Source organism: Scyliorhinus torazame, chromosome 12, assembly GCF_047496885.1.
Source record: "Scyliorhinus torazame isolate Kashiwa2021f chromosome 12, sScyTor2.1, whole genome shotgun sequence".
NCBI lineage: Eukaryota > Metazoa > Chordata > Chondrichthyes > Carcharhiniformes > Scyliorhinidae > Scyliorhinus > Scyliorhinus torazame.
This window is the reverse complement of record NC_092718.1, coordinates 185,458,269-185,485,728: the sequence shown is the minus strand read 5'-3', so window position 1 is coordinate 185,485,728 and position 27,460 is coordinate 185,458,269. Positions and strand designations below refer to the sequence as shown.

The 27,460-nt window shown below is 47.8% G+C and overlaps 1 protein-coding gene across 2 annotated transcripts in view; it reads left to right on the top strand.

The window, feature by feature from the left end:
- tpst1 (tyrosylprotein sulfotransferase 1) overlaps positions 1-27,460 on the top strand; it is a 90,643-nt gene that overhangs the window by 17,461 nt on the left and 45,722 nt on the right. For both annotated transcript variants that reach the window (XM_072469507.1, XM_072469508.1), the window contains exon 2: positions 1,734-2,687. In XM_072469507.1, coding sequence (XP_072325608.1) covers positions 1,831-2,687 — 857 coding nt within the window. In that variant the 5' untranslated portion in view covers positions 1,734-1,830. The remainder of the gene's footprint in view (positions 1-1,733; positions 2,688-27,460) is intronic.

Genomic DNA, 27,460 nt, shown 5'->3' with positions numbered 1-27,460 from the left:
CTTACACACATTATTGAGGAGAGGCTAAAATATCATAAATCTTTTGAAAATCGTATTAAAAGTGGAAGAGTTTTATCATAATAAAGAAATTTGACATTTCGGGAATATAAAATTGGGCCAGTGAAGTTGTTGAGCACTAATTATCAACTTTGTTTGCCATTTTAAAATAAATTATTGAAATGAGGGGATTTTATTTATTTATTTCGTCAATGATTTTTACAGTGAGATTAACGGGGAAGAGCTGGAACTTCTGGTCTATTCAGTGATTTTGCAGGTGATTACAATCTGTGATTACTTTAACAGCGCACCCGTTGCAATCTCTGGATTTCCACGTTTAAGCTCCACCTGTGTGCACTCCAGATGTTGCTGTCAGTTTCAGGGGAGTAATCATAGAATTTACAGTGCAGAAGGAGGCCCTTCGGCCCATCGAGTCTGCACCGGCTCTTGGAAAGAGCACCCTACCCAAGGTCAACACCTCCACCCTATCCCCATAACTCAGTAACCCCACCCAACACTAAGGGCAATTTTGGACACGAAGGGCAATTTATCATGGCCAATCCACCTAACCTGCACATCTTTGGACTGTGGGAGGAAACCGGAGCACCCGGAGGAAACCCACGCACACACTGGGAGGATGTACAGATTCCGCACAGACAGTGACCAAAGCCGGAATCGAACCTGGGACCCTGGAGCTGTGAAGCAATTGTGCTATCCACAATGCTACCGTGCTGCCCCTGATGGCAATGATGGCAAAATTGTTCCCCAAATTCCAGGCCATTGAAATCCGAAAATAACAGCTTTTATTATGAATGCTGAAAATTTTCTAAAGATTAATCATTGTCTCAGAGAGTGAAGTTAACGTTTATTGCATAATTGGAGAGTTTCACAGTCACTGCTACCATATAATCTGAGCTATTTAAATCCTAAAATAACAACAGCTTTTATGATGGAATGTTGAAAATGCTCTGGGTAATTACCATTTGAAAGAGGATGAAGTTAACATTTGTTATAAAACCAGAGGGTACTTCTAACAGCTAATTTTATTAGAGATGAATGAATTATGTACTTCACAGGGGATTAGTTTGTGTACAACTTGAGGATCTCATGGAACCAAATCACCATACTATATTTGGGAGAAAGGTAAAGCAAATACTCTAAACATTATTTCAAGTTTAAAACTAATACAGCTTTTCCCAGAATATTTAATTTCTGTTGTTTGGAATTTCAGAGCAGTGTTCCTTGTCATATATCTAGAGAAAATATGATTTTGTTCTTCTAAAGATGTGGTTAACCCTTGGATGGTGACCTAAATTGTTAAGAGAAAAACATGACCTTGACATTACCCCTCAACAAAATAGTAACACCCAGCTGTTCTGCTTTTACAAAGCAAAAGAGACCGGTTTATGAGCAAATGTTTCCTTTGCAGATATTTTGTAATATACTTTTGATCTTGGCAAGTTTATCTTTGAGTTATGTTTGTTTAGTAGTGTGCTTAAATGCAGTTTTTAAAAGTGGTTTTAAACTCAGCTTCATTCATAGAAAATACTTTTATGATTCGCTGTGGAAAGTAATTTGAACACGCATTGCTTGTTTGTCTACTTAAGGCAGATTTTTCCGTTTCTTGATGTCGGACTGAAAGTATCATTTTTTTATTTCTGAAGTATTTTTGTAGTCTTGTCTGTTGAGGTGTAAAACCATGCAAAGTTTACCTTGACGTTTTCTTTTCTTTTCAGATGTTTTCCTGTTTTGATGCCTTGGAATTGAAAAAGAAAAATTAAAAGGGACTATTTTGAAAATCTGGATCAATAACTATCATAGTGATATTTCAAAATGATAGGCAAATTAAAACAGAACTTATTATTAGCATGTTTAGTGATCAGCTCACTAACTGTGTTTTATCTTGGCCGTTATGCAATAGAATGCCACCATAGAGTAGAAGAGCACACCCAGCAGCATCCAAATGTTCTAGATAGTGGCAGGTCGTTAAGTCAGATTTCAAAACCTGGATTCAACAGCAGTTCAAATAAACTTGTTTACAACAAAGACATGCCATTAATATTTATTGGAGGAGTACCAAGAAGTGGCACCACCCTCATGAGAGCCATGCTCGATGCCCACCCTGATGTTCGCTGTGGGGAAGAAACCCGGGTTATTCCTAGGATCCTTGCAATGAAGCAAATGTGGAGCCGATCAGGCAGAGAAAAACAGCGATTGGATGAAGCTGGTGTTACAGATGAAGTGCTGGACTCAGCCATGCAAGCCTTTTTATTAGAAATTATTGTTAAACATGGAGAACCTGCTACATACTTATGCAATAAAGATCCATTTGCTCTCAAATCATTGACTTACTTGAATAAAATTTTTCCCAATGCCAAGTTTATTCTAATGATTCGGGATGGGCGTGCTTCAGTACATTCCATGATTACTCGGAAGGTTACCATAGCAGGATTTGACCTCAGTAGTTACAGAGACTGCCTAACCAAATGGAACCGTGCCATTGAGACTATGTATAACCAATGTTTGGAAACTGGATTTAATAAGTGTTTACCAGTACATTATGAACAACTTGTTTTGCACCCTGAAACTTGGATGAAGAATGTTCTGAAGTTCCTAGGTGTTCCTTGGAATACAGCAGTATTGCATCATGAAGAAATGATCGGGAAAGCAGGGGGCGTTTCTCTTTCCAAGTGAGTATACATTTACATTTTCTTTATTCTGTTGTGTAAAAAGCAACTGTATTCTCATTATATAATCGTGAAATACAAACCAAAACTTATTACTGTCCTATCCAAGGCACTTGATAGATCCCCAGCCTATGGTTCTTTGTGGGTTGCTAAGGTACTATTAAGATTCACAAATGTTAATGTAAGTGTGCCCTATTATTTACATTTTCCAATACATCTGAACGTGCTTGATTTTAAGGCACAGAACACTGTTCCACATGTTGCTTCTGATACTTTTCCAGAACTTGTGGCTGGGTCTGACTCTGATTAGATAGTTTGGGATGTGAAGCTCTTTTTGTACTTGATCTTTACTGGAGCTGACATTAAATGTAAAGTGTAGCAGGACCATCTGATCTAACATGTTGGTGCTCAATTAGAATACTCCACGCTGAGCATTCCCTTCCATTTCTGTGTAATTTTTGAGTAAGGCAAATAATACTTCAACATTCTGATCTGTTTATACAATTTAAAAGCCTGCTAACCGTTTTCAGGAGTGTAGTTGTGTTACACTGTTTCAGGAACGTTGAGTGAAACCAGTATGCAGTTATCAAGAAAGCAATTGTTTGTCCACATTGCGTGACCATGACTTTATGCTGCTTTTTACCTGGGTGCCACTTCAGTTTAGAGGCCCATGCTAGCCATTCTCATTTTTTTACCTGTCTGAATTCTGCATTTTAGTAATCTATTTGAGAACTAAATTACATGTCCAGAGGCACCGCACGGAATTCTGCATATTACTTTTACTGGGCTAAAGTTGCTTTGTTTTTCATTCTCATAAGTTGCTCTTAACTACTGACTGATGGGTTGGCCAATAGGACTTCCAGTTAACTGTCAACCAGCTTCCTATGTGATGGCCCTTCCAAACTAAGTTCTGCTGTTTCTCAAAACAAAAAAGATTACTCCAATCTAATGGGTGATGTTCAATAAAGGAACCATATGAGCATAATGGCCTAATCTTTTTGTTTAAAAAAAAAAGTCATACTATCTCCGGCATGACTCCCCGACTTTGTCTGGTTTACATAAATATCTTCCAATCCTCCTGCTCAGTCATTTAACCCCTTGGGAGAAAAAAATTATTTAGCTCAAGTAATATTTTTATGTAAAACATACCAAGATCTTCCTGTAAAAAAAGTTGTGAAATTCCACATTGGGTCTATCCTGTTTACACCCACGCTGAAAATTCTTCTAGTGTCTTGACCAGTATTCCTCTCCCTGTGCCACTGCCTCATTCATCTGGTTGCTGTTTGTAGGATATTGTGCGCAAAGTTACTGCCACATTTGGTGTGTTTTGAACTAATTTATGTGAAGCAGTTTGGGTCATCTAGCATGTTGGTGCTATTTAAATGCATTTTTTTCAAGGCATGGTGAACTGGAGGAAGTGATTTGAAGAACCGTAGGCAATTTTTATGGTGACACATCAGTATCATATTCAGGGCATTTATTTTCCCCTGTTTGAGTTTAACAACTGAACTATGACCAACGGCGAAAGCTATTTTATCGTCCTATTGTGGGTAGTGACAGGTCAGTTAATGAAATAAATAAGACATGTGAATTATTTTCAGAAATCTGAGCACAAATTGTGAAGAGCCCTAAAATTATAATACCAGTCTTGAATTGCATTTTTAAATTGATTTGAACACCATACCACCACGAGCACCACTATATTACTTGCAGTATTAGGGGGACTACCTCCCAAAATACTACATTGACTGCAAACTGTTTGGAATGTTTTGATGTTATGAAAGGCTGTATATAAATGAAAGTCTTCTAACTATAGATTATATGCGGATTTTTAATAGCGGATTCCACCATAATCTTCTGACAGAGCTACACTTCACAGCCAAATACCCAGGGTGACAAAACTGGAAAGTAGCAGTAAAGTTAATAAGGTGTGCCACAGATGGATCAGAATATATTGCAATGAATTGCCCTGATCCAACCCTTTTTCCTCAATCAAGGAATGTGACTAAAATATGAGAGGGTGTCAGCCTTGTTACATCCTGATCAGCACCTGTTGTATTATCTTTGGATCCATCTGGTGTAGTTGAACTGGCATATCTGTCTTGAAAATCTTCAGACGGCCCTTCCACATCCAGTTTCTAATGAGCTCCTTTCAAATTGATTGGGAAATGGCATTGCACTCTTCATTCGTAAACATCCAAATTGTTGATGAGATGAGCTGGCAGTACTGAGTATAGCTAAGAAAACAGCTTGCCGTTTAAACTAAATCAGCAAAGAAAATGTCACTGGAGCAATTGTTAACTGGCTGGGGTGAGAGGGGCGAGGAGAAACTTGTGCTGATGCATACATTGAAGAAAATCCTCATTCAGAAGAGTTTAAGGCACAGAAAAGGCCCTTTGGCCCATTATGTCTGTGCCAGCCATCAAACTTTATCTATTCTAATCCAATTTTCCAGAACTTGTTCCATAACCTTGTATGCTATGGCGTTTCAAGTGCTCATCTAAATGTTTCTTAAATCTTGAGGGTTCCTGCATCTACCACCCTTCCAGGCAGAGTTCAGATTCCCACCACCCTGTGGGTGAAAAGGCTTTCCCCTGAGCAATATGTGGGAAAACATTGATAATCCAGTCTCTTACTATTGCAACACTTCTTATTTTAATAAACTCACTCATCAGTCATTGAGTTCTGTCTATTGGTTCAGACAGTTGATGACAAAATGAGGTCTAAGATCACCGTCAATTAGGCAAACTCTTCTTAAAATATTTACGCTCACAGTCACAACCCTCATAGAATTGGCAATATCGAGTCTAGTTTGGTGTGCTTCAGAAAAACCAAGAGAAGCACCAGAGTAGCTAAGGCACCTTGTGTATTTTTTAAATGAAATTAATGCTGGTGCTAATTTGCAATCCATCTAATCAAGGATATGTCAGGAGGTCCTACAATGCAGAAACTAATTCACACACCGACGTCTTCAAACAGAATGATAACAACTCATCTGAATTTGGTGGTATTGAAGGAGGGAAAAATGTTGGTAAAGGATGCTGGTGGATCTCCTCCTGTACTTGCGCATACTTGGAAATTTTTACAGCACTGGGGAGCTGAACTCGCCAGTGAGTTCGGCTCCTCCAAGACCGCAACGTCATTTTGAAAGGGTCTCCCGATCTCTTTTAGAGTACTCAATGTTTTTTTCCAATTAGGGGGATATTCAGTGTGGCCAATCCACCTAGCCTGCACATCTTTGGGTTGTGGGGGTGAAACCCACGCAGACATGGGGAGAATGTGCAAACTTTATACGGACAGTGACCTGAGGCGGGATTGAACCTGGGTCCTCAGCACCGTAGGCAGTAGCGCTAACCACCGCCACCGTGCCGCCCCAGGTGTCCCGATCTCCAAGTGAGCTTTTTAAAAAAATATATTTTTATTGAACTTTTATCATTTTACACAAATCGCAACCCCCAATGACACACAACGTTTAATAGCAAGGTTCAAAAAGAAAGCAAAAACAACAACAACCCACCCCCCCTCCCTTCTCCTGGGTTAACTGACCAGCTCCTTAAAGTGGGGTATAAACAGCCACCATCTATGATAGAACCCACCGGTTGAACCCTTCATGAACTTGACCTTCTCAAGTACAAGAACTCCATCAAATCACCCAACCATACTTGCCACAGTCGCCTGCCTCCAACTCCACAGAATCCGCCTCTGGGCCAGCAAAGAGATGAAAGCCAAAGCATCTGCCCGTACCTCTTGTCCACCCAAATGCAACTACCAATGGGCATGACTCTAGATCCACATTCAGGATAGTCAATATGGTGCTTAAAAAAAATCCCAAAAATCCACCAGCTTGGGGCAGGACCAGAACATGTGTGTATGGTGGGCAGACCCTCTCGAGCACCGGCCACACTTATCCTCGACCCCTTCAAAGAATCGACTCATCCTGGCCCTAGTGAGGTTTGCCTTAAACACCACTAGCTGAATGAGGCTCAGCCTCACGCAGATGATGTGCTCACCCTGCGAAGGGCTTCCCTCCACGCCACGACCTCCAAAATGGGTCTCCGCTCTTCCTTCACCTGGCCTTTCTTTCACCGAAACCTGCTCTTCCCTATATATCCCATATGTGCTGCCCTCCTCCCCTCCTCTGACCCTGCACAAGAGAGTATCCTCTCCATTAAGGTCGATGGCGCTGTCTCCAGGAAAGTTGGAAATGCCCGCTGAACAAAATCCCGCACCTGAAAATACCTGAATGCATTTGATTTCCCCAAGCCCTGCTTTCTCCTTCAACTCTTCCCAGTTGGTGAACTGCCCCTTCAGAAACGAGTCTCACCGACTCCAGCCCTTTGCCTCTCTACCTCTCTCACCCACTCCAGACCTTTGCCCCTCTACCTCCCAAATGTAGCGTCCGATTTCACCAGCTCAAACAAACAGTTCCTACAGGTGGGGGGGCCCCACGTTTACACTGACCTCAACTTAAAATGCTGACAGAGTTGCCGCCATTTTTAACATGGAGACCACCACTGGGTTCGAAGAATATGAGATGCCATCGCCAGGGCCTCCGTGCCAGTCCCTTTACAGGACCTAGCCTCCAACCTTGCCCAAATAACTTCCAGATTCCCAAACCACCCTAACACCTTTTCCACATTAGCTTCATTTCTCGGAAAAATGACTTTGGTTTAAAAAAAACTGGGAGGCATTGAAACAGGAACACGAATCGTGGCAAAATATTAATCGTAATAGATTGAACTCAGCCCGCCAACGACAATGGGAGGCTGTTCCACCTTTGTAAATGTGCTGTAACCCTGCTCACCAGGTTTCCAGAAGGCGCCTGTCAAGGTGCCGCGTAAAAGACTGATCCAGAAGGTGAAATCGCAGGGGATTGGGGATGAATTACTAGATCGGATTGGCTGACTGACAAAAGAGAGAGTCAGGATAAATGAGTCCTTCTCTGACTGGTGAACTGTAACTAGCAGGGTGCCACAGGGATCATTCCTCGGACCCCAACGGTTTACAAACTATATAAATGCAAGCAATTGTAACATAGCAAAATTTGCAGATGATACTAAAGCACAGTAGTTAACACTGTTGCTTCACAGCACCAGGGTCCCAGGTTTGATTCCCGCTTGGGTCACTGCCTGCTTGGAGTCTGTATGTTCTTCCTATGTCTGCGTGGGTTTCCTCCGGGAGCTCCGGTTTCCTCCCACCAAGTCCCGAAAGACGTGCTGTTAGGTAATTTGGACATTCTGAATTCTCCCTCCGTGTACCCAAACAGGCGCCGGAATGTGGCGACGAGGGGCTTTTCACAGTAATTTCATTGCAGTGTTAATGTAAGCCTACTTGTGACAAAGATTGTAAAAACAAATAGGCGAGGAAGCAGGCAGTGAAGAGGAGATACAGATTTTACAGATGGATCTAGATAGGCTCGGACATTGGGCCAAAATTTAGCAGATAGAGTTTAACGTGGATAAGTGTGAGGTTATCCATTTTGGCCGAAGAAATAGAAAGGCAAATTATTAACTAAATGGAAAGCAAATTCAAAATGTGTCTAGGTGGAGGATGTCTAGGTGTCTTTGTTCATGAATAGCAGAAAGTCGGTGTGCAGTTACAGCATGTAATTATAAAGGCAAATGGAATGTTAGTGTTTATTGCAAAAGGACTGGAGTATAAAAGTAGAGAGGTTGCAATTGTATAGGCTGTCAATGAGACCACATCTGGAGTATTGTGCCCAGTTTTGGTCTCCTTTTTTGAGGAAGGATGTGGCATTGAGGCAGTTCAGAGAGGTTCACGTGATTAATTCCAGGGATGTAAGGGTTCACATATAAGGAGAGATTAAACAGTTTGGACTTATACTCACTGGAGTTTAGAAGGATAAGAGAGCATCTGATCGAGGTATATAAAATACTAAAAGGGATTGAAATGTGGACCAAATGTTCCCCCTTGTGGGGCAATTTAGAACGAGAGGTCACAGATCGAAGTTGACAGGTGGTTGATTTAGAACTGAAATGAGGAGGAACTACATTTCGCAGAGGGTGGTGCATTTGTGGAACTCGCTGCCTCAGAATGTGGTGGAGTTTGAGTCATTAAATGGTTTCAAGAAGGACAAAGATATATTTCTGATTTTAAAAATTGGTCAAAGGGATATGGGGGACAGGGAGGGAGGTGGATTTGAGACCAGGAAGAGATCAGCCATGATCTGATTGGCGGAGCAGGCTCGAGGGGCTGAATTGCCTACTCTTAGTTCCTATGCTCATAAAATGTAACTTGCGATTGCGCCCAGTCCTGTGCCACCTGGGCTCCCAAATAGTGAACATTAGTCACCACCAGACGGAATGGCAGCCCCTTGGAAGGGCTAACCACAAAACACTCGCTGCTCCCAACATTCAGTTTATACACTGAAAAGGAGCTCTTCAATATGCCTAGTATATCCCCATAACTGGCACAGGATTCCTTGCGTAAAGCAGCAAATCGTCAGCATACAGGGACCCTCTATGCCCCCCATCCCGCCCCAACAATCCCTCTCCACTTATCAGAGACCCTCAAAGTGATTGCCAACAGTTCAAAAGCCAGCACCAACAGAAGAGGAGACATGGGACATCCCTGCCTCGTCCCCCTGTACAGCCTAAATGATCCCAAACTCAAATTGCTTGTTCGCACACTCTCAGACTGTGCATCATATAACAGCCTAACCCATGACACAAACACTGGACTGATACAAACTCCTCTAACACTGCAAACAGGTCGCACCATTCAACCATGTCGAACACCTTTTCTGTGTCCAAAGACACAATTAATTCCAGGTCCAGCCCCGACGCCGGTATGAGAACCACGTTCAGTAACTGCCTCAACATTAGCCGTCAACTTGCTACACTTCACAAATCCCGTTGAGTCTTCCCCCACTATCTCCAGGAGACAAGGTTCCAATTTCAAAGCCAAATCCTTGGCCAAGTCTAGGGTGGCACGGTGGTGCAGTGGTTAGCACTGCTGCCTACGGCACTGAAGACCCGGGTTCAATCCCAGCCCCGTGTCACTATCTGTGTGGAGCTTGCACATTTTCACCGTGTCTGCATGGGTTAGGTGGATTGGCCACACTAAATTTCCCCTTAATTGGAAAAAATAAAAGACCTTGGCCAAAAGTTTCACATCCACAAGAAATTGGGCAGTATGACCCGCACTTTATGGGGTCCTTGTCTTCAGAAGGAGGGAGATGGACGCCTGCCGCAGTAAGACACCCTCAATGAGTCGTTAAACATCTCCAGCACTAACGGGGCCAGCTGATCTGCAGATGTCTTGTAGAATTCTACCGGTAGCCCGTCTGGCCTTGGCACCTACCCCGTCTGCAAATTTACCAATGTCTTGCAGACCACCTCCAACCCCATCGCCGCCTTCAACTCTTCCTGCAACTCCTCCCCAACCTGAGGAAACTCCAATCCTACAGAGAACTGCACCATCCCCTGTTTGTCCTCTGGCAGCTCCGACCTATAGAGCCCCTCCTCAAAGGACCAAAACACGTCATGGGCATTTTCCGGGACAGACACCAGCCCACCCCCTGGCTCCTGTACCTGCACAATCTCTCTGGCAGCCACCTGTCACCTTAACTGATGAGCTAACAGGCGGCTAGCCTTCTCCCGATGCTTGTATGCCGTCCCCTTTAAGTACCTCAGTTGGCAGACCACCCGACCTGTGGATAGTAGGTCAAACTACATCTGCAGTTTTTTCCTGCATGCCCAAAGCTCTGGCATTGGGTCATTTGTATACTTCCTATCTACGTCCAAAATCTCAACCCCTCTCTCTCTCTCTCTCTCGCGCTCTCTCTCGCGCTCTCTCTCTCGCGCTCTCTCTCTTGCGCTCTCTCTCGCGCTCTCTCTCGCGCTCTCTCTCGCGCTCTCTCTCGCGCTCTCTCTCGCGCTCTCTCTCGCGCTCTCTCTCGCGCTCTCTCTCGCGCTCTCTCTCGCGCTCTCTCTCGCGCTCTCTCTCGCGCTCTCTCTCGCGCTCTCTCTCGCGCTCTCTCTCGCGCTCTCTCTCGCGCTCTCTCTCGCGCTCTCTCTCGCGCTCTCTCTCGCGCTCTCTCTCGCGCTCTCTCTCGCGCTCTCTCTCGCGCTCTCTCTCGCGCTCTCTCTCTCTCGCGCGCTCTCTCTCTCGCGCTCTCTCTCGCGCTCTCTCTCTCTCGCGCGCTCTCTCTCTCGCGCTCTCTCTCTCTCTCTCTCTCTCTCTCTCTCTCTCTCTCTCTCTCTCTCTCTCTCTCTCTCTCTCTCTCTCTCTCTCTCTCTCTCTCTCTCTCTCTCTCTCTCTCGCGCAGCGCGCGCGCGCGCTCTCTCTCTCTCGCGCGCGCGCGCTCTCTCTCTCTCTCTCTCGCGCGCGCGCGCTCTCTCTCTCTCTCTCGCGCGCGCTCTCTCTCTCTCTCTCGCGCGCGCTCTCTCTCTCTCTCTCTCTCTCTCGCGCGCTCTCTCGCGCTCTCTCTCTCTCTCTTTCCTCTTTTTCCCCCCCCCCCAAATCACCACTATTTAAAAAATATATATAATTCAAGATTTTTTGGCCAAACATAACAGTACATAGTTCTTTTAAACAACAATAAAGCAATATAAATAACAGTGGCCAGTTTTAAACAAGTAAATAAATAATATATAAACAGAAACAAAAACAAAACTAAATGGCAACTGCCTTGTCAAAAATAGTTACTCTCCAAAGATACAATCCAACAGTCCAATATACATTACCTATAACAAATGTCTATACATGTACAATGACATCCCTAAGAGCCCGCCCGGATCTCCCCCACCTCCCCCCTGGGTTGCTGCTGTTGTTTTCCTTCTTTTTCATTCCCTCTATCGTTCTGTGAGGTAGTTGATGAACGGTTGTCACCGCCTGGTGAACCCTTGAGCCGAACCCCTTAATACGAACTTGATCCGTTCTAACTTTATAAACCCTGCCATGTCGTTTATCCAGGTCTCCACGCCCGGGGGTTTGGCTTTCTTCCACATAAGCAATATCCTGCGCCGGGCTACTAGGGACGCAAAGGCCAAAACATCAGCCTCTCTCGCCTCCTGCACTCCCGGCTCTTCTGCAACCCTGAATATAGCCAACCCCCAGCCTGGCTCGACCCGGACCCCCACCACCTTCGAAAGCACCTTCGCCACCCCCACCCAGAACCCCTGTAATGCCGGACATGACCAGAACATGTGGGTGTGATTCGCTGGGCTTCTCGAGCATCCCCCCACACCTATCCTCTACCCCGAAAAATTTACTGAGCCGTGCTCCAGTCATATGCGCCCTGTGTAGAACCTTGAATTGTATCAGGCTTAGCCTGGCACACGAGGACGACGAGTTTACCCTTCGTAGGGCATCAGCCCACAGCCCCTCCTCAATCTCCTCCCCCAGCTCTTCTTCCCATTTCCCTTTCAGCTCATCTACCATGATCCCCCCCCCCCCCCCCCCATATGTCCGACACCCTACCATCCCCCACTCATGTCTCTGAGATCACTCTATCCTGCACCTCCTGCGTCGGGAGCTGCGGGAATTCCCTCACCTGTTGCCTCGCAAAAGCCCTCAGTTGCATATACCGAAATGCATTCCCTTGGGGCAACCCATATTTTTCCGTCAGCGCTCCCAGACTTGCAAACGTCCCATCTACGAACAGATCTCTCAATTGTACTACCCCAGCTCTTTGCCATGCTCCAAATCCCCCATCCATTCTCCCGGAACAAACCGATGGTTATTTCTTATCGGGGACCGCACCGAGGCTCCCGTCCTTCCCCCATGCCGTCTCCACTGCCCCCAAATTTTTAATGTTGCCACCACCACTGGGCTTGTAGTATATTTCTTCGGTGAGAACGGCAACGGTGCCGTCACCATTGCTTGTAAGCTGGTCCCCTTGCAGGACGCCCTCTCCAATCTCTTCCACGCCGCTCCCTCCTCTTCTCCCATCCACTTACACACCATTGAAATATTGGCGGTCCAGTAATAATCATTTAGGCTCGGTAGTGCCAACCCCCCCCCCTATCCCTACAACGCTGCAAGAACCCCCTCCTCACTCTCGGGGTCTTCCCGGCCCACACAAAACTCATAATGCTTTTCTCAATTCTCTTAAAAAAAAGCCTTCGTGACCATCACCGGGAGGCACTGAAACACAGAGGAATCTCGGGAGAACCACCATTTTAACCCCCTGCACCCTACCCGCCAGTGACAGGGACACCATGTCCCATCTCAAAGTCGTCCTCCATCTGTTCCACCAATCGTGTTAAATTAAGCCTATGTAAGGTTCCCCAATTCTTGGCTATCTGAATCCCCAAGTATCGGAAGTCTCTTGTTACCTTCCTCAGCGGTAAATCCTCTATTTCCCTGCTCTGCTCCCCCGGATGCACCACAAACAACTCACTTTTCCCCATGTTCAATTTATACCCCGAAAAATCCCCAAACTCCCCAAGTATCCGCATTATCTCTGGCATCCCCTCCACTGGGTCCGCCACATACAACAACAAATCATCCGCATACAGAGATACCCGGTGTTCTTCTCCTCCCCTAAACACTCCCCTCCACTTCCTGGAACCCCTCAGTGCCATGGCCAGGGGCTCAATTGCCAGTGCAAACAATAACGGAGACGGGACACCCCTGCCTCGTCCCTCTGTAAAGCCGGAAATAATCAGACCCCCGTCCATTCGTAACCACACTCGCCATCGGTGCCCTATACAGCAACTGTACCTATCCGATATATCCATCTCCGAAGCCAAATCTCCTCAGCACCTCCCACAGATAATTCCACTCCACTCTATCAAATGCTTTCTCGGCATCCATCGCCACCACTATCTCCGCTTCCCCCTCTGGCGGGGGCATCATCATTACCCCTAGCAACCTCCGTAAGTTCGTGTTCAGCTGTCTCCCCTTCACAAACCCCGTTTGGTCCTCATGAACCACCCCCGGGACACAGTCCTCTATCCTCGTCGCCATTACCTTGGCCAGAATCTTAGCATCCACATTTAAAAGAGAAATGGGCCTATAGGACCCGCATTGCAGCGGGTCTTTTTCCTTCTTTAGGAGGAGCGATATCTTTGCCTCTGACATAGTCGGGGGCAACTGCCCCCTTTCCCTAGCCTCATTAAAGGTTCTCGTCAGGGGGGAAAGACGGGACATAGTTGGAGAATGGGGAAGGGGAGGGGGAGGGGAAAGGGAGCTGCGCCATAAGAGGCGGGTCAGGTAAAGGGATGTTCCCGCACCAGAAAGAATAAGGCGGGAAGACAGGCGCAAGGCGGATGGGAGTTCCCCACATGGGGGGGGTCGAGGAGTGAGCTGGAGTAGCCGGGGTCAGTTGAAGTTAGCTGACTTACGGAAGTAATATGGGGGGAGCAATCAAGCTAGAAAGAGATCTAGCGGGGAGGGGAGGAGGGAGGGAGAAGGGGGGGGGGGGACAACTGGGTTGCTGCTGCGGAAATCCAAAAGGAAATGGCTAAAGAGTGGGTGGGCGGGGATGGTGTGCGACGCTGGGGGAGCGAGCGGGAGCGCGGAGGCGGGATATGGGACTGGCCTAGAGAAGGTAATGGCTAGTCGACACGGGAGGGGGGCAGGTAGCCCCCTAGTGAGGCTGATCACGTGGAACGTGAGAGGCCTGAACGGACCGATAAAAAGGGCCCGAGTGCTCGCGCATTTGAAAGGACTAAGGGCAGACGTGGTTATGCTCCAAGAGACGCACCTAAAGGTGGCGGACCAAGTTAGGCTAAGGAAAGGATGGGTGGGACAGGTGTTCCACTCAGGACTGGACGCAAAGAATAGAGGGGTGGCCATTTTGGTGGGGAAACAGGTCGCATTTGAAGCAAAGAACATCGTAGCAGATAGCGGAGGTAGATATGTAATGGTGAGTGGCAGGCTGGAGGGAATGGAGGTCGTGTTGGTTAACGTGTATGCCCCAAACTGGGACGATGCGGGATTTATGAGACGGATGGTTAACGTGTATGCCCCAAACTGGGACGATGCGGGATTTATGAGACGGATGCTGGGGCGTATACCGGACCTGGAGGTAGGAAACTTGATTTTAGGAGGGGACTTTAATACGGTGCTGGACCCGGGGCTAGATAGATCCAGCTCAAGGACCGGAAGAAGGCCGGCAGCGGCCAAGGTACTTAAGGGGTTTATGGACCAAATGGGGGGAGTGGATCCATGGCGATTTCTTAGACCTAGGGCTAGGGAGTATTCCTTCTTCTCCCATGTCCATAAAGTGTACTCTCGGATAGATTTTTTTGTTTTGGGAAGGTCGTTGATCTCTAGGGTGGAAGAAGCTGAGTACGCAGCCATAGCGGTTTCGGATCATGCCCCACATTGGGTGGACCTGGAATTAGGAGAGGAAAGGGAGCAGAGAACACTCTGGCGATTAGATGTGGGACTGATGGCGGATGAGGGAGTGTGTGCAAGAGTGCGGGGGTGTATTGAGAGATACCTGGAGGTCAATGACGACGGCGAGGTCCCGGTGGGAGTGGTATGGGAAGCACTAAAAGCGGTGGTCAGAGGAGAGCTGATCTCCATTGGGGCCCACAAAAGGAAAACAGAGGCCAAGGAAAGGGAAAGATTACTGGGGGAGATTTTAAGGGTGGATAGGGAATTTGCAGAGACCCCGGAGGAGGAATTGTACAGGGAGAGGAGACGACTCCAGACGGAATTTGACCTTCTGACCACCAGAAAGGCGGAGGTACTGTGGAGGAAGGCACAGGGGAGGAGGTATGAATATGGGGAAAAGGCGAGTCGCCTGTTGGCTCATCAATTGCGAAAGAGGGCAGCAGCGAGGGAAATAGGAGGAATTAGAGACGAAAGGGGAGACACGGTGCGAAGGGCAGGAAAGATAAATGAGGTGTTCAAGACCTTCTATGAGGAACTGTATAGGTCTCAACCCCCAGAGGGGGAGGAGGGGATGCGGCAGTTCCTGGACCAATTGAGGTTCCCGAAAGTGGAGGAGCGGGGGGTGGTAGGCCTGGGGGCACCGATTGGGGTGGACGAGGTTATTAAGGGACTGGGAAGCATGCAAGCAGGGAAGGCCCCAGGACCAGACGGGTTCCCGGTGGAGTATTACAGAAAATATGTGGACTTGTTGGCCCCGTTGATGGTGAGGACGTTCAATGAGGCCAGGAAAGGGGGGACTCTACCCCCGACGATGTCGGAGGCGACGATATCGTTAATTTTGAAGAGGGATAAAGATCCGTTGCAGTGCGGGTCCTATAGACCCATTTCATTGTTGAACGTGGACGCCAAATTGTTGGCAAAGGTACTGGCATCGAGGATAGAGGACTGTGTCCCGGGGGTGGTGCACGAAGACCAGACAGGGTTCGTAAAAGGGAGACAACTGAATGTTAACGTGCGACGACTATTAGGGGTGTTAATGATGCCCCCAGTGGAGGGGGAGGCAGAGATAGTGGCGGCAATGGACGCAGAGAAGGCATTTGATAGGGTGGAGTGGGAGTATTTATGGGAAGTGTTAAGGAGGTTTGGGTTTGGGAACGGGTTTATTAGCTGGGTTAGACTTCTTTATGGGGCTCCAACGGCAAGCGTAGTTACAGGTCGACATAGATCGGAGTATTTCCGACTATATAGGGGAACAAGACAGGGATGCCCGCTGTCTCCATTGTTGTTCGCGTTGGCAATTGAACCTCTGGCCATGGCGTTGAGAGACTCCAGGAAATGGAGAGGGGTGATTAGAGGGGGAGAAGAACACCGAGTCTCGTTATATGCGGATGACCTATTGTTATACGTGTCGGACCCAGCGGGGGGAATGATAGAGGTTATGCGAATTTTGAGGGGGTTCGGGGATTTCTCTGGGTATAGGCTAAACATGGGGAAGAGTGAATTATTTGTGATACATCCAGGGGACCAGAGTAGAGAGATAGAAGGCTTGCCTCTAAGGAAAGTGGAAAGAAACTTCCGATACCTGGGGATTCAGATCGCTAGGAGCTGGGGAACCTTGCACAGACTTAATCTGACACGGTTGGTAGAACAAATGGAGGAGGACTTCAAGAGGTGGGGACATGCAGCCTCTATCGCTGGCGGGCAGGGTGCAAGCAATTAAGATGATGGTCCTCCCGAGGTTCTTATTTGTATTTCAATGTCTCCCTATCCTAATCACTAAGACCTTTTTTAATAAAATAGACAGGAGCATCACGAGCTTCGTGTGGGCAGGGAAAGTTCCGAGAGTAAGGAGGGGGTTCCTTCAGCGTAGTAGGGACAGAGGAGGATTGGCACTACCGAACTTGGGCGATTACTATTGGGCCGCCAATGTGGCAATGATACGTAAATGGATGATGGAGGGTGAGGGAGCGGCGTGGGAAAGACTGGAGAGAAAGTCCTGTAAAGGGACGAGTTTAGAGGCGCTGGTGACGGCGCCGCTACCGATCTCACCTAAAAAGTTTACCACGAACCCGGTGGTGGCGGCAACATTAAATATCTGGGGACAGTGGAGGCGACAGAGAGGGGTGCGGGGAGCCCTGGTGGGGTCCCCAATCAGGAACAACCATAGGTTCGCCCCAGAAGAATGGATGGAGGATTTCAGAGCTGGTTCCAGTTGGGAATTAGGAGGGTGGGAGATTTATTTATAGATGGGACTTTTGCGAGCTTGGGAGCATTGGAGGAAAAGTATAAGTTGCCCCGAGGAAATTTCTTGAGATATATGCAGGTGAGGGCATTTACTAGACAACAGGTGAGGGAATTTCCATTGCTCCCGACACAGGGGATACAGGACAGGGTGCTTTCAGGGGTGTGGGTCGGAGAGGGCAAGGTGTCAGAGATTTACCGAGAGATGAGGGAAGAGGGGGAGGAGTCGGTGGGCGAACTAAAAGGAAAGTGGGAAGAAGAACTAGGGGAGGAGATAGAGGAGGGTATGTGGGCTGATGCCCTAAGCAGGGTAAATTCCTCTTCCTCATGCGCCAGGCTTAGCCTGATTCAATTTAAGGTGCTACATAGAGCACACATAACGGGAGCAAGATTGAGCAGGTTCTTTGGAGTGGAGGACAAATGTGGGAGGTGTGGCGGGAGCCCGGCAAACCACGCACATATGTTTTGGGCATGCCCGGTACTGGAAGGGTATTGGAAGGGAGTGACGGGAGTGATTTCGCGGGTGGTGAAGGCCCGGGTCAAACCAGGCTGGGGGTTAGCTCTATTTGGAGTTGCGGAAGAGCCGGGAGTGCAGGAGGCGAAAGAGGCCGACGTTGTGGCCTTTGCGTCCCTAGTAGCCCGGCGCAGGATCCTACTCATGTGGAAGGAGGCGAAACCCCCCGGACTGGAGGCCTGGGTAAATGATATGGCGGGGTTCATTAAACTGGAGCAGATAAAGTTTGCCCTGAGAGGATCGGCTCAAGGGTTCACCAGGCGGTGGCAGCCATTTCTCGACTACCTAGGGGAACGTTAGAGGGAAGACAGATGACCAGCAGCAGCAACCCAGGGGGAGGGGGGGGGGGGGGGGGGTGGGGGGGGAGGGGGGGGTGTTTAGTTTAGGTCAAAGATAAAGGGGTTTTGTTACTTGTGTATTGTTTAAAATTTCTGTATTGTTATTGTTGCGTTTGCTTTGTAAGAGGGGGAAAAATTGTTGTTTGGGGAAAAAAATTTCAATAAAACATTTATAAAAAAAAAAAAAAAAAGGTTCTCGTCAGAAGCGGGGCCAGCAAGTCCATATACTTCCTATAAAATTCCACCGGGAATCCGTCTGGCCCCGGGGCCTTCCCTGCCAGCATGCTCCCAATCCCTTTCACTACCTCCTCCATCTCTCTGTGCTCCCAGTCCCGCCCTCTCCTGCTCCTCCACCTTGGGGAATTCCAACTGATCCAGAAAGCACATCATTCTCTCCTTCCCTTCCGGGGGCTGAGCTTTATATAATCTTTCGTAGAATTCCTTGAACACCCCATTCACTCTCTCCGCTCCCCGCTCCATCTCTCCCTCCTCATCTCTCACCCCCCCCTATCTCCCTCGCTGCTCCCCTCTTCCTCAGTTGGTGGGCCAGCAACCGACTCGCCTTCTCCCCATATTCATACTGTACACCTTGTGCCTTCCTCCATTGTGCCTCTGCATTACCCGTAGTCAACAAGTCAAATTCTACATGTAGCCTTTGCCTTTCCCTGTACAGTCCCTCCTCCGGTGCCTCCGCATATTGTCTGTCCACCCTCAAAAGTTCTTTCAGCAACCGCTCCCTTTCCCTACCCTCCTGCTTTCCTTTATGTGCCCTAATAGATATCAGCTCCCCTCTAACCACTGCCTTCAACGCCTCCCAGACCACTCCCACCTGAACCTCCCCATTGTCATTAAGCTCCAAGTACCTTTCAATACACCCCCACACCCTTAAACATACCCCCTCATCTGCCAATAGTCCCATGTCCATTCTCCAGGGCGGGTGCTTTCTTTTTCCTCCCCTATCTCCAGGTCCACCCAATGTGGAGCGTGGTCCGAGCTAGCTATAGCCGTGTACTCCATCCCTGTCACCTTCGGGATCAGCGCCCTTCCCAAAACAAAAAAGTCTATCCGTGAATATACTTTATGGACATAGGAGAAAAACGAGAACTCCTTACTCCTAGGCCTGCTAAATCTCCAGGGGTCTACTCCTCCCATCTGCTCCATAAAGTCCTTGAGCACCCTAGCTGCAGCCGGCCTCCTCCCGGTCCTGGACCTCGATCTGTCCAGCCCTGGGTCCAGCACCGTATTAAAGTCTCCCCCCATTACCAACTTTCCCGCCTCTAGGTCCGGGATACGTCCCAACATACGCCTCATAAAATTGGCATCATCCCAGTTCGGGGCATATACGTTCACTAGAACCACCGCCTCCCCTTGCAATCTGCCACTCACCATCACGTATCTACCCCCACTATCCGCCACTATGGTCTTTGCCTCAAACAGTACCCGTTTCCCCACTAATATAGCCACCCCCCTGTTCTTTGCGTCTAACCCCGAATGAAACACCTGCCTCACCCATCCTTTGCGTAGTCTGACCTGGTCTATCAGTTTCAAATGCGTCTCCTGCAACATAACCACATCTGCCTTTAATTTCTTTAGGTGTGCGAGTACCCGTGCCCTTTTAATCGGCCCGTTCAGCCCTCTCACGTTCCATGTGATCAGCCGGGTTGGGGGGCTCTTTACCCCCCCCCCCCTTGTCGACTAGCCATCCCCTTTTTTAATCCAGCTCCTCACCCAGTTCCCATGTAGCCGTATCTCCCCCCGACGGCGCCCTCCCGCCTCGACCACCCCACCCTATACCAGCTCCCCCTTCTCCCCAGCAGCAGCAACCCAGTTAACCCCCCCCCCCCCCGCTAGATCCTTTTCTAGCGTAATTGCACCCCCCATGTTGCTCCCAAAAGTCAGCAAACTCTGGCTGACCTCGGCTTCCCCCCCCCGTGACCTCGGCCCCCACTGTGCGAGGCCCCCTCCTTCCTGCTTCCCTGTTCCCGCCATGATTACCATAGCGCGGGAACAAAGCCCGCGTTTCCCACTTGGCCCCACCCCTAATGGCCGGCGCCCACAATTCCTCATCCTTCCCTCCCCCACGACATGGGGAAGAGAGAAAAGTTACAGGGTCGCAAGATTAACAACTTGAGAGATCATCCCTTCCCCCTTTTTCCCCCCCTTCACCCCACCACTTTGTCCCAAACGTTCTTTTTCTGGCCCGCCTATTCCAGCTGCTCCTCCACAATAAATGGCCACGCCTCTTCTGCCGTCTCAAAGTAGTGGTGCTTCCCTTGGTGTGTGACCCACAGTCTTGCCGGTTGCAGCATTCCAAATTTGACCTTCCTTTTGTGAAGCACCGCCTTGGCCCGATTAAAACTCTCCCTCCTTCTCGCCACCTCCGCACTCCAATCTTGATATACGCGGATCACCGCGTTCTCCCACCTACTGTTGTTTGAAGACAACCGCGCAACCTCAAACGAACCATTGTTTGCAGCAAACTACCCGGTCTTCGAACAGTGACCACAACACCACACAACCCTGCCATGGCAATCTCTGCAAGACGTGCCAGATCATCGACATGGATACCACTATTACACATGAGAACACCACCCACCAGGTACGTGGTACGTACTCGTGCGACTCGGCCAACGTTGTCTACCTCATACGCTGCAGGAAAGGATGTCCCGAAGCGTGGTACATTGGCGAGACCATGCAGACGCTGCGACAACGAATGAACGGACATCGCGCAACAATCACCAGGCAGGAATGTTCCCTTCCAGTCGGAGAACACTTCAGCAGTCAAGGGCATTCAGCCTCTGATCTCCGGGTAAGCGTTCTCCAAGGCGGCCTTCAGGACGCGCGACAACGCAGAATCGCCGAGCAGAAACTTATAGCCAAGTTCCGCACACATGAGTGCGGCCTCAACCGGGACCTGGGATTCATGTCACATTACATTCATCCCCCACCATCTGGCCTGCAAAATCCTACCAACTGTCCTGGCTTGATGCAATTCACACCTCTTTAACCTGGGGTTACCCCATCTCTGGATCTGTAAAGATTTAATCACCTGCTAATGCTCGCATTCCAAGCATTGTTTGGCATCTTTGAATTTGTCTATATATGTGTTTCTGGAACATACCTCTTCATTCACCTGAGGAAGGAGCAGCGCTCCGAAAGCTAGTGACATCGAAACAAACCTGTTGGACTTTAACCTGGTGTTGTAAGACTTCGTACTTGGTATATCCACACCATGTTCCTGTCCCAGTCGATAGTCCAAGTTGTCTTCTCCCATTCCAAGACCCCCTCCTTCCTGAGCGCCCGATGCCCTCTATCCAGCTCTGGGGAGACGAATACTTCTTTCCTCCTCACCAATAGAGAAAACACCGGCAATATACTGTGTCAGCTTCGAACCCTCCACGTTTTCCGGCAGCCCACCAACCTGAGGTTTAGCCGACGTGATCTATCTGTTCTCCACCTTGGACCTCGGACCTTTATTGCTGTCCGTCACCAGCAGTAACTCTGCTTCTAGCGAGGCAAGCCGGTCCTCGTACCATGAAGAGGCCTCCTCCACCCCATTCAACGTCTCATTTTGTGCTCCCACCATGTTTTGAGGTTCTCAGCAGCTGTTTGCTTTGACCGTGGCTTTGAAGGATTAATTAATCTCCAGACTCTGCAGCTCGAACTGCCTGTTCATCTGTTTGCCGAATTTCTCCAACTCCTGTGCCATTACCAGGGCCAATGTGATTAGTGTAATGGTGTGGGCCCGTCTTTCCTCCTTCAAGCTACCTTCCTGAGCTGCCGTAGTTTTGGGCTTTTTAGTCGTCAATTTTGACATAACACCGTCGGGAAAGAATCCACCCACTCAACCCCGGCCTGGGCAACCAAACCCCCCCTGAAAAGCTGGGTGGAAGGGATCAAAACAGAGACTCTTCGGTGAAGCACTTTCGTGCGACTTGCATGACGTCACCGGAAATCCCCTCAAGTGAGCTTGAGGGTTTCTCTTTCCCAGCTTTTGGGTCACTGAGGCCCCCTTTCATTTCAGGGCTCCCCTCACCCCAACTTTTATTATGCCCCTTCATACCTGCTCTTCATTTCCCCCCCCCCCCCCCCCTCAAATCTTCATACCCCCCCTTCAACTCTTACATGGGCATGGCTCCCCACCAAGCCCAGACCCTTGGCAGTGGCATCCAGGCACTCTGGCAGTGCCCGGAGGCCACCCTGCGCTGTCCCCAACCACCCAGGAGTCTCCAAGGGTGCAAGAGATCCCCCAGGTGTTGTCAGGCCTGGCCCGTGATTGTGTAGACCAGTAGTAAATGGTGCCTGGTCCAGGCCTCGCTGACGAGGCCGTTAGTTTCTGGGGCCCTGGAGAATACGGCGGAAGCGAAATTAGCGAGAAATCGTGACATCTCACAATGTTCGGATGAATTTCATGAGACTACTCGAGCATTGAGCATCGCGTGAGAGGCTTCTTGCGAGATTCATTGGCCTCGTTGCACCAACAGGTTGGGTGCGACGAGGCATTAAATCGTTTCCAGTGTCATGCTCATTTAGTACTGCTCAAGTGTTGTTTGAACTAGCCTTCTGGTTAAGGTACGTCAGTCAGCTGACACAATCTACACACTTACCTTAATCTGGTCTCATCAAGGTCCGGTTACTTTAGAATACCATTCTTAACTCCCCTCATTAGCAGGAAGCTCAGTAGCCATACACTGGCAATCTCTTGTACTAACCTCTGAAAGTGTCAGCGGTCCAAAGGGAAACTGCAATCGATGCAGAAACATTTTGGCATGCAAAAACAACATTCATAAGGCATCAATTCGAAAGAGTTTCTAAGTGATCCCTTTCCTGCTCTCTCATGATATGAGGACTCCAGTTTAAAAGCCTACGGTATCATTTAAATTATGCTGTTGTTACAGTTTGTACACTGCATATGCTGTGAAGAGCATTAAATCATAACACAATCTCATAAATAATTGGTGTTGCCTTGTGCAAAAATAGATTAGCTGAACAGGCAGTGTCTCTTCGATTAAAGAATCCTCCTGACACTTTTGTTTTTAAGTATAAATCAATTTGAGTTTAATTTCCATTGTAATGCCGCTGAAGTAAAAGTACAAATACAAAGGGAAAAAACTACAAATATTAGGACATTAAAACAAAAAGTGTTGGAAATAAACAACAAATCAGATTACATCTGTCAAGGAAAAAGTCAGGTTAACCTTATCTGAATAGATAGGGTGGCACGGGGCACAGTGGTTAGCATTGGGACTATGGCACTGAGGACCCGGGTTTGAATCCCAGCCCTGGGTCACTGTCCATGTGGAGTTTGCACAGTCTCCCCATGTCTGCATGGATTTCACCCTCCCAACCCAAAGATGTGCAGGTTAGGTGGATAGGCCATGCTAAATTGCTTCTTAATTGGAAAAAAAAATAATTGGGTAATCTAAATTTATTTTTAAAAATCTTATCCCAGAGTGTTAAAAGAGATGGCTAGGGAAATTGTAAACGCACTAGTGATAATTTATCAAAATTCACTAGACTCTGGGGTGGTCCCAGAGGATTGGAAAGTAGCAAACGTGACACCACTGTTTAAAAAAGGAGGTCGGCAGAAAGCGGGTAATTATAGGCCGGTAAGCTTAACTTCGGTTATAGGGAAAATGCTGGAATCTATCATTTTAAGGAGGAAATAGCGGGGCACCTGGAGGGAAATTGTCCCATTGGGTAGACGCAGCATGGGTTCACAAAGGGTTGGTCGTGTCTGACTAATTTGGTAGAGTTTTTTGAGGACGTTACCAGTGCAGTAGATAACGGGGAGCCAATGGATGTGGTATATCTGGATTTCCAGAAAGCTTTTGACAGGGTGCCACACAAAAGGTTGCTGCATAAACTAAAGATGCATGACATTGAGGGTAAAGTGGTAGCATGGGTAGAGGATTGGTTAACTAACAGAAAGCAGAGAGTGGGGATAAATGGGCGTTTCTCTGGTTGGCAACCTGTAACTAGTGGGGTCCCTCAAGGATTAGTGTTGGGCCCGCAGTTGTTCACAATTTACGTAGACGATTTGGAGTTGGGGACCAAGTGCAATGTGTCAAAGTTTGCAGACGACACTAAGATGAGTGGTAAAGCAAAAGGTGCAGAGGATACCGGAAGTCTGCAGAAGGATTTGGATAGGTTAGGTGAATGGGCTAGGGTCTGGCAGATGGAATTCAATGTTGCCAAGTGTGAGGCTATCCACTTTGGGAGGAATAACAGCAGAATGGATTATTATTTAAACGGTAAGATGTTAAAACATGCTGCTGTGCAGAAGGACCTGGGTGTGCTGGTGCACGAGTCGCAAAAAGTTGGTGTGCAGGTGCAACAGGTGATTAAGAAGGCTAATCGAGTTTTGTCTTTCATTGTTAGAGGGATGGAGTTCAAGACTAGGGAGGTTATGCTGCAATTGCATAGGGTGTTGGTGAGGCCGCATCTGGAGTATTGTGTTCAGTTTTGGTCTCCTTACCTGAGAAAGGACATATTGGCACTGGAGGGAATGCAGAGGAGATTCACTAGGTTGATCCCAGAGTTGAGGGGATTAGATTATGACGAGAGGTTGAGTAGACTGGGACTGTACTCATTGGAGTTTAGAAGGATACGGGGGGGGATCTTATTGAAACATATAAAATTATGAAGGGAATAGATAGGATAGATGCAGGCAGGTTGTTTCCATTGGTCGGGGAAAGCAGAACTAGGGGGCATAGCCTCAAAATAAGGGGAAGTAGATTTAGGACGGAGTGTAGGAGGAACATTTTCACCCAAAGAGTTGTGAATCTCTGGAATTCCTTGCCCAGTGAAGCACTTGAGGCTCCTCCTTTAAACGTTTTTAAGAAAAAGATAGATACCTTTCTAAAGAATAAAGGGATTCGGGGATATGGTGTACGGGCCGGAGAGTGGAGCTGAGTCCACAAAGATCAGCCATGATCTCATTAAATGGCGGAGCAGGCTCGAGGGGCCAGATGGCCTACTCCTGTTCCGAGTTCTTGTGTTCTTATCGGAATAGATAAGCTTATTCTAATGTATTTTGGGGTTTTTGTTTCTCCAATTCTGATTTTTTGCTATGGGTAAAAATATATTTTCCAGTTCCCATGTATAATCCTTAAAGTAGCAGAAAATAGAAGCATAAATTCTTTCCATAACCACCCCCCCCCCCCCCCCCCCAAAATCTTCCTGTGCCACAGAACTGCCAAGGGGCTGTTGCTAATTGTGTATCTCTTAATTTGGCTCTGAAGATGGCAGCCAATATGGTCGCCTTCCTTAATTCTAATTACGTTTGCTCTAGAGTCGCCAGGTATCTTTCGATACCGCCACAAGGTTCAAAACCGAATACTGATCAAAGACCCGATACACCAGTTAGTAAGTTCAAACTCAATGCTCGCTTATTTACACACACAGTCAAATATACTCATGCATAAAACTCTACAAATTAAACTATCACTACTGCTAAAGCCTATACTTAGCTTCGGGCGCCCACTCAGTCAGGGGAATAATGGCCGTTGTTCGGTTCTGAGGCTGCTGGGGTCGAACTGGTATGGAATAACAGCTAAGAGCATCTGTCTGGTAGCGTGCGTTGACCTTGGACTTGTTCTGATGTTGCTGTTGGGCAGGTCTCTCCTTGGTGAGAGCCGGAGCCACAAGAGAGTGATTCTCTTGAGTGATTCTTCTTATACCCAAAAGGGGCTTTGCGCGCTTTTGGGCGGGCCTTGATCTTGTCCCCAATTAATTGGGCCGTTTCCAAATAGTTCCTATCGATTTCCTCCAATAGAGGGGTGGGTACCCTGATTTCTGGGCGTATCCGAGGTGGCCGTTGGCCTGCTTTGTTTTGGTCTCCTGGCGCCGGGATGTCTGCCTTGGTATCATTTACTTAAATGTTTCTCTTTTGTCCCCGGGGATGGCTCATTAGTATGGTTATGGTTTTGCAGTATCGGTCTTGTCTGGGAGCTATGGCTCCAATCAACAGACAAACCCTGCACCTGCTTGCTTTCTCAGTATTGTCCATTTTCCCTGCAATCTTTGCAAAGTCTCCATTTTGTAATTGGGAAGTGGCCATCCCAGATGGCTACAGGGCCTTGCTCCCAGGCCTATGCTAAGCACTATGACACTCCCTCCTTGTGATCCTTCACGTGTGTGAAGGATCACATTACTGCGTCGTCTTAGTTCTCTGCCCAAGCGGGGCACCCATAAGCAGTTCATGGGCTCTACGCTGCCCTATCCTATGAAACGCAATTCTTTACCTAAAATCATTTTACTTACATACATCAGTATAAAACTCTATGGGACGCTATGACATTCATGCATGCATTACAAAATAAAAAAACTGGAACCTCTAACTATCCTCAATAAACTATCCTCACTCAAACAATCAAAAATAATCTGCAACACTTTAAATGTACAAATAGCAGCAACACAAGTTTCTCTGGCCTGGCAGTCAGGCACAGTGGTTTACATTTCTTTATTGAATAAAACACACACAAAGAGAAGCGGATGCACTTTAATTCATGTCAAGGGGTTCGGGGGTTTGGTGAAGTCCGAAAATAGGGGACCTAAACCTGTATACCGGGGTGCGAGAGTGGTAGGCTCTCCTTCGCCATTTTCTGATTCTCTGATTCTAAGTGTCTGCACGACACTGCAAAGTATTGCCAGTACTAAGAGGGCTTCTACTATGTAGGATAGTGAATACCAGGTGATAAACTTATCACACCAGGTCGGGGTATCGTTAATTGTCTTAGGGCTAACTATCTCGGGGTTCTGTGTATGAATGGGTGGGAATCATTCACGGCCTGTATGGTAGGGGTCAAGGGGGTAGCGTCCGCGCGCAACTGAAGTGATCCCGCTCAGATCCAGGTGAACATGAAGGTTGTCTTCATCTTTCTGTCTTTTCTTCCTCTGGGGTTCCTGAGGTTCTGGAGTTCTATGGACACAAACATAATATTTGTTATTATCTTGCTTAAGATCTCGTATGTTTGTCTGTCTGTCCTTTGTTGCCAATTACCCATTATGATTGGTCACCATCTGTGACTCCCTCATTTTTTTTTTTTTAAGCAAATATTTGGGACAAGACATCCGAGAAAAATACTGACATGGTGCGAGCTGTCTCGCAGCCTGTCCGATCTACCACCTAGTGTTTGAGGATGTAAATAGCAAACAGAAGCAACCCAAGGGTCTCCAAAAACAAATAAGAAGTTCGAACTGAAAGTGCCAAAATGGGGTGCATATGGGCCGCGGCGGGTAAGAAATGGGTGGAATCCCCGGGTAGGACGGTGATCAGTGCCGTTTGTACTCTACCTGAGTGTAGCTGACCAGAGGGGGGGTCCTCAGGCAGGGCGGGGACCAGTGCCGTTTCTCCACTGCCTGAGCGA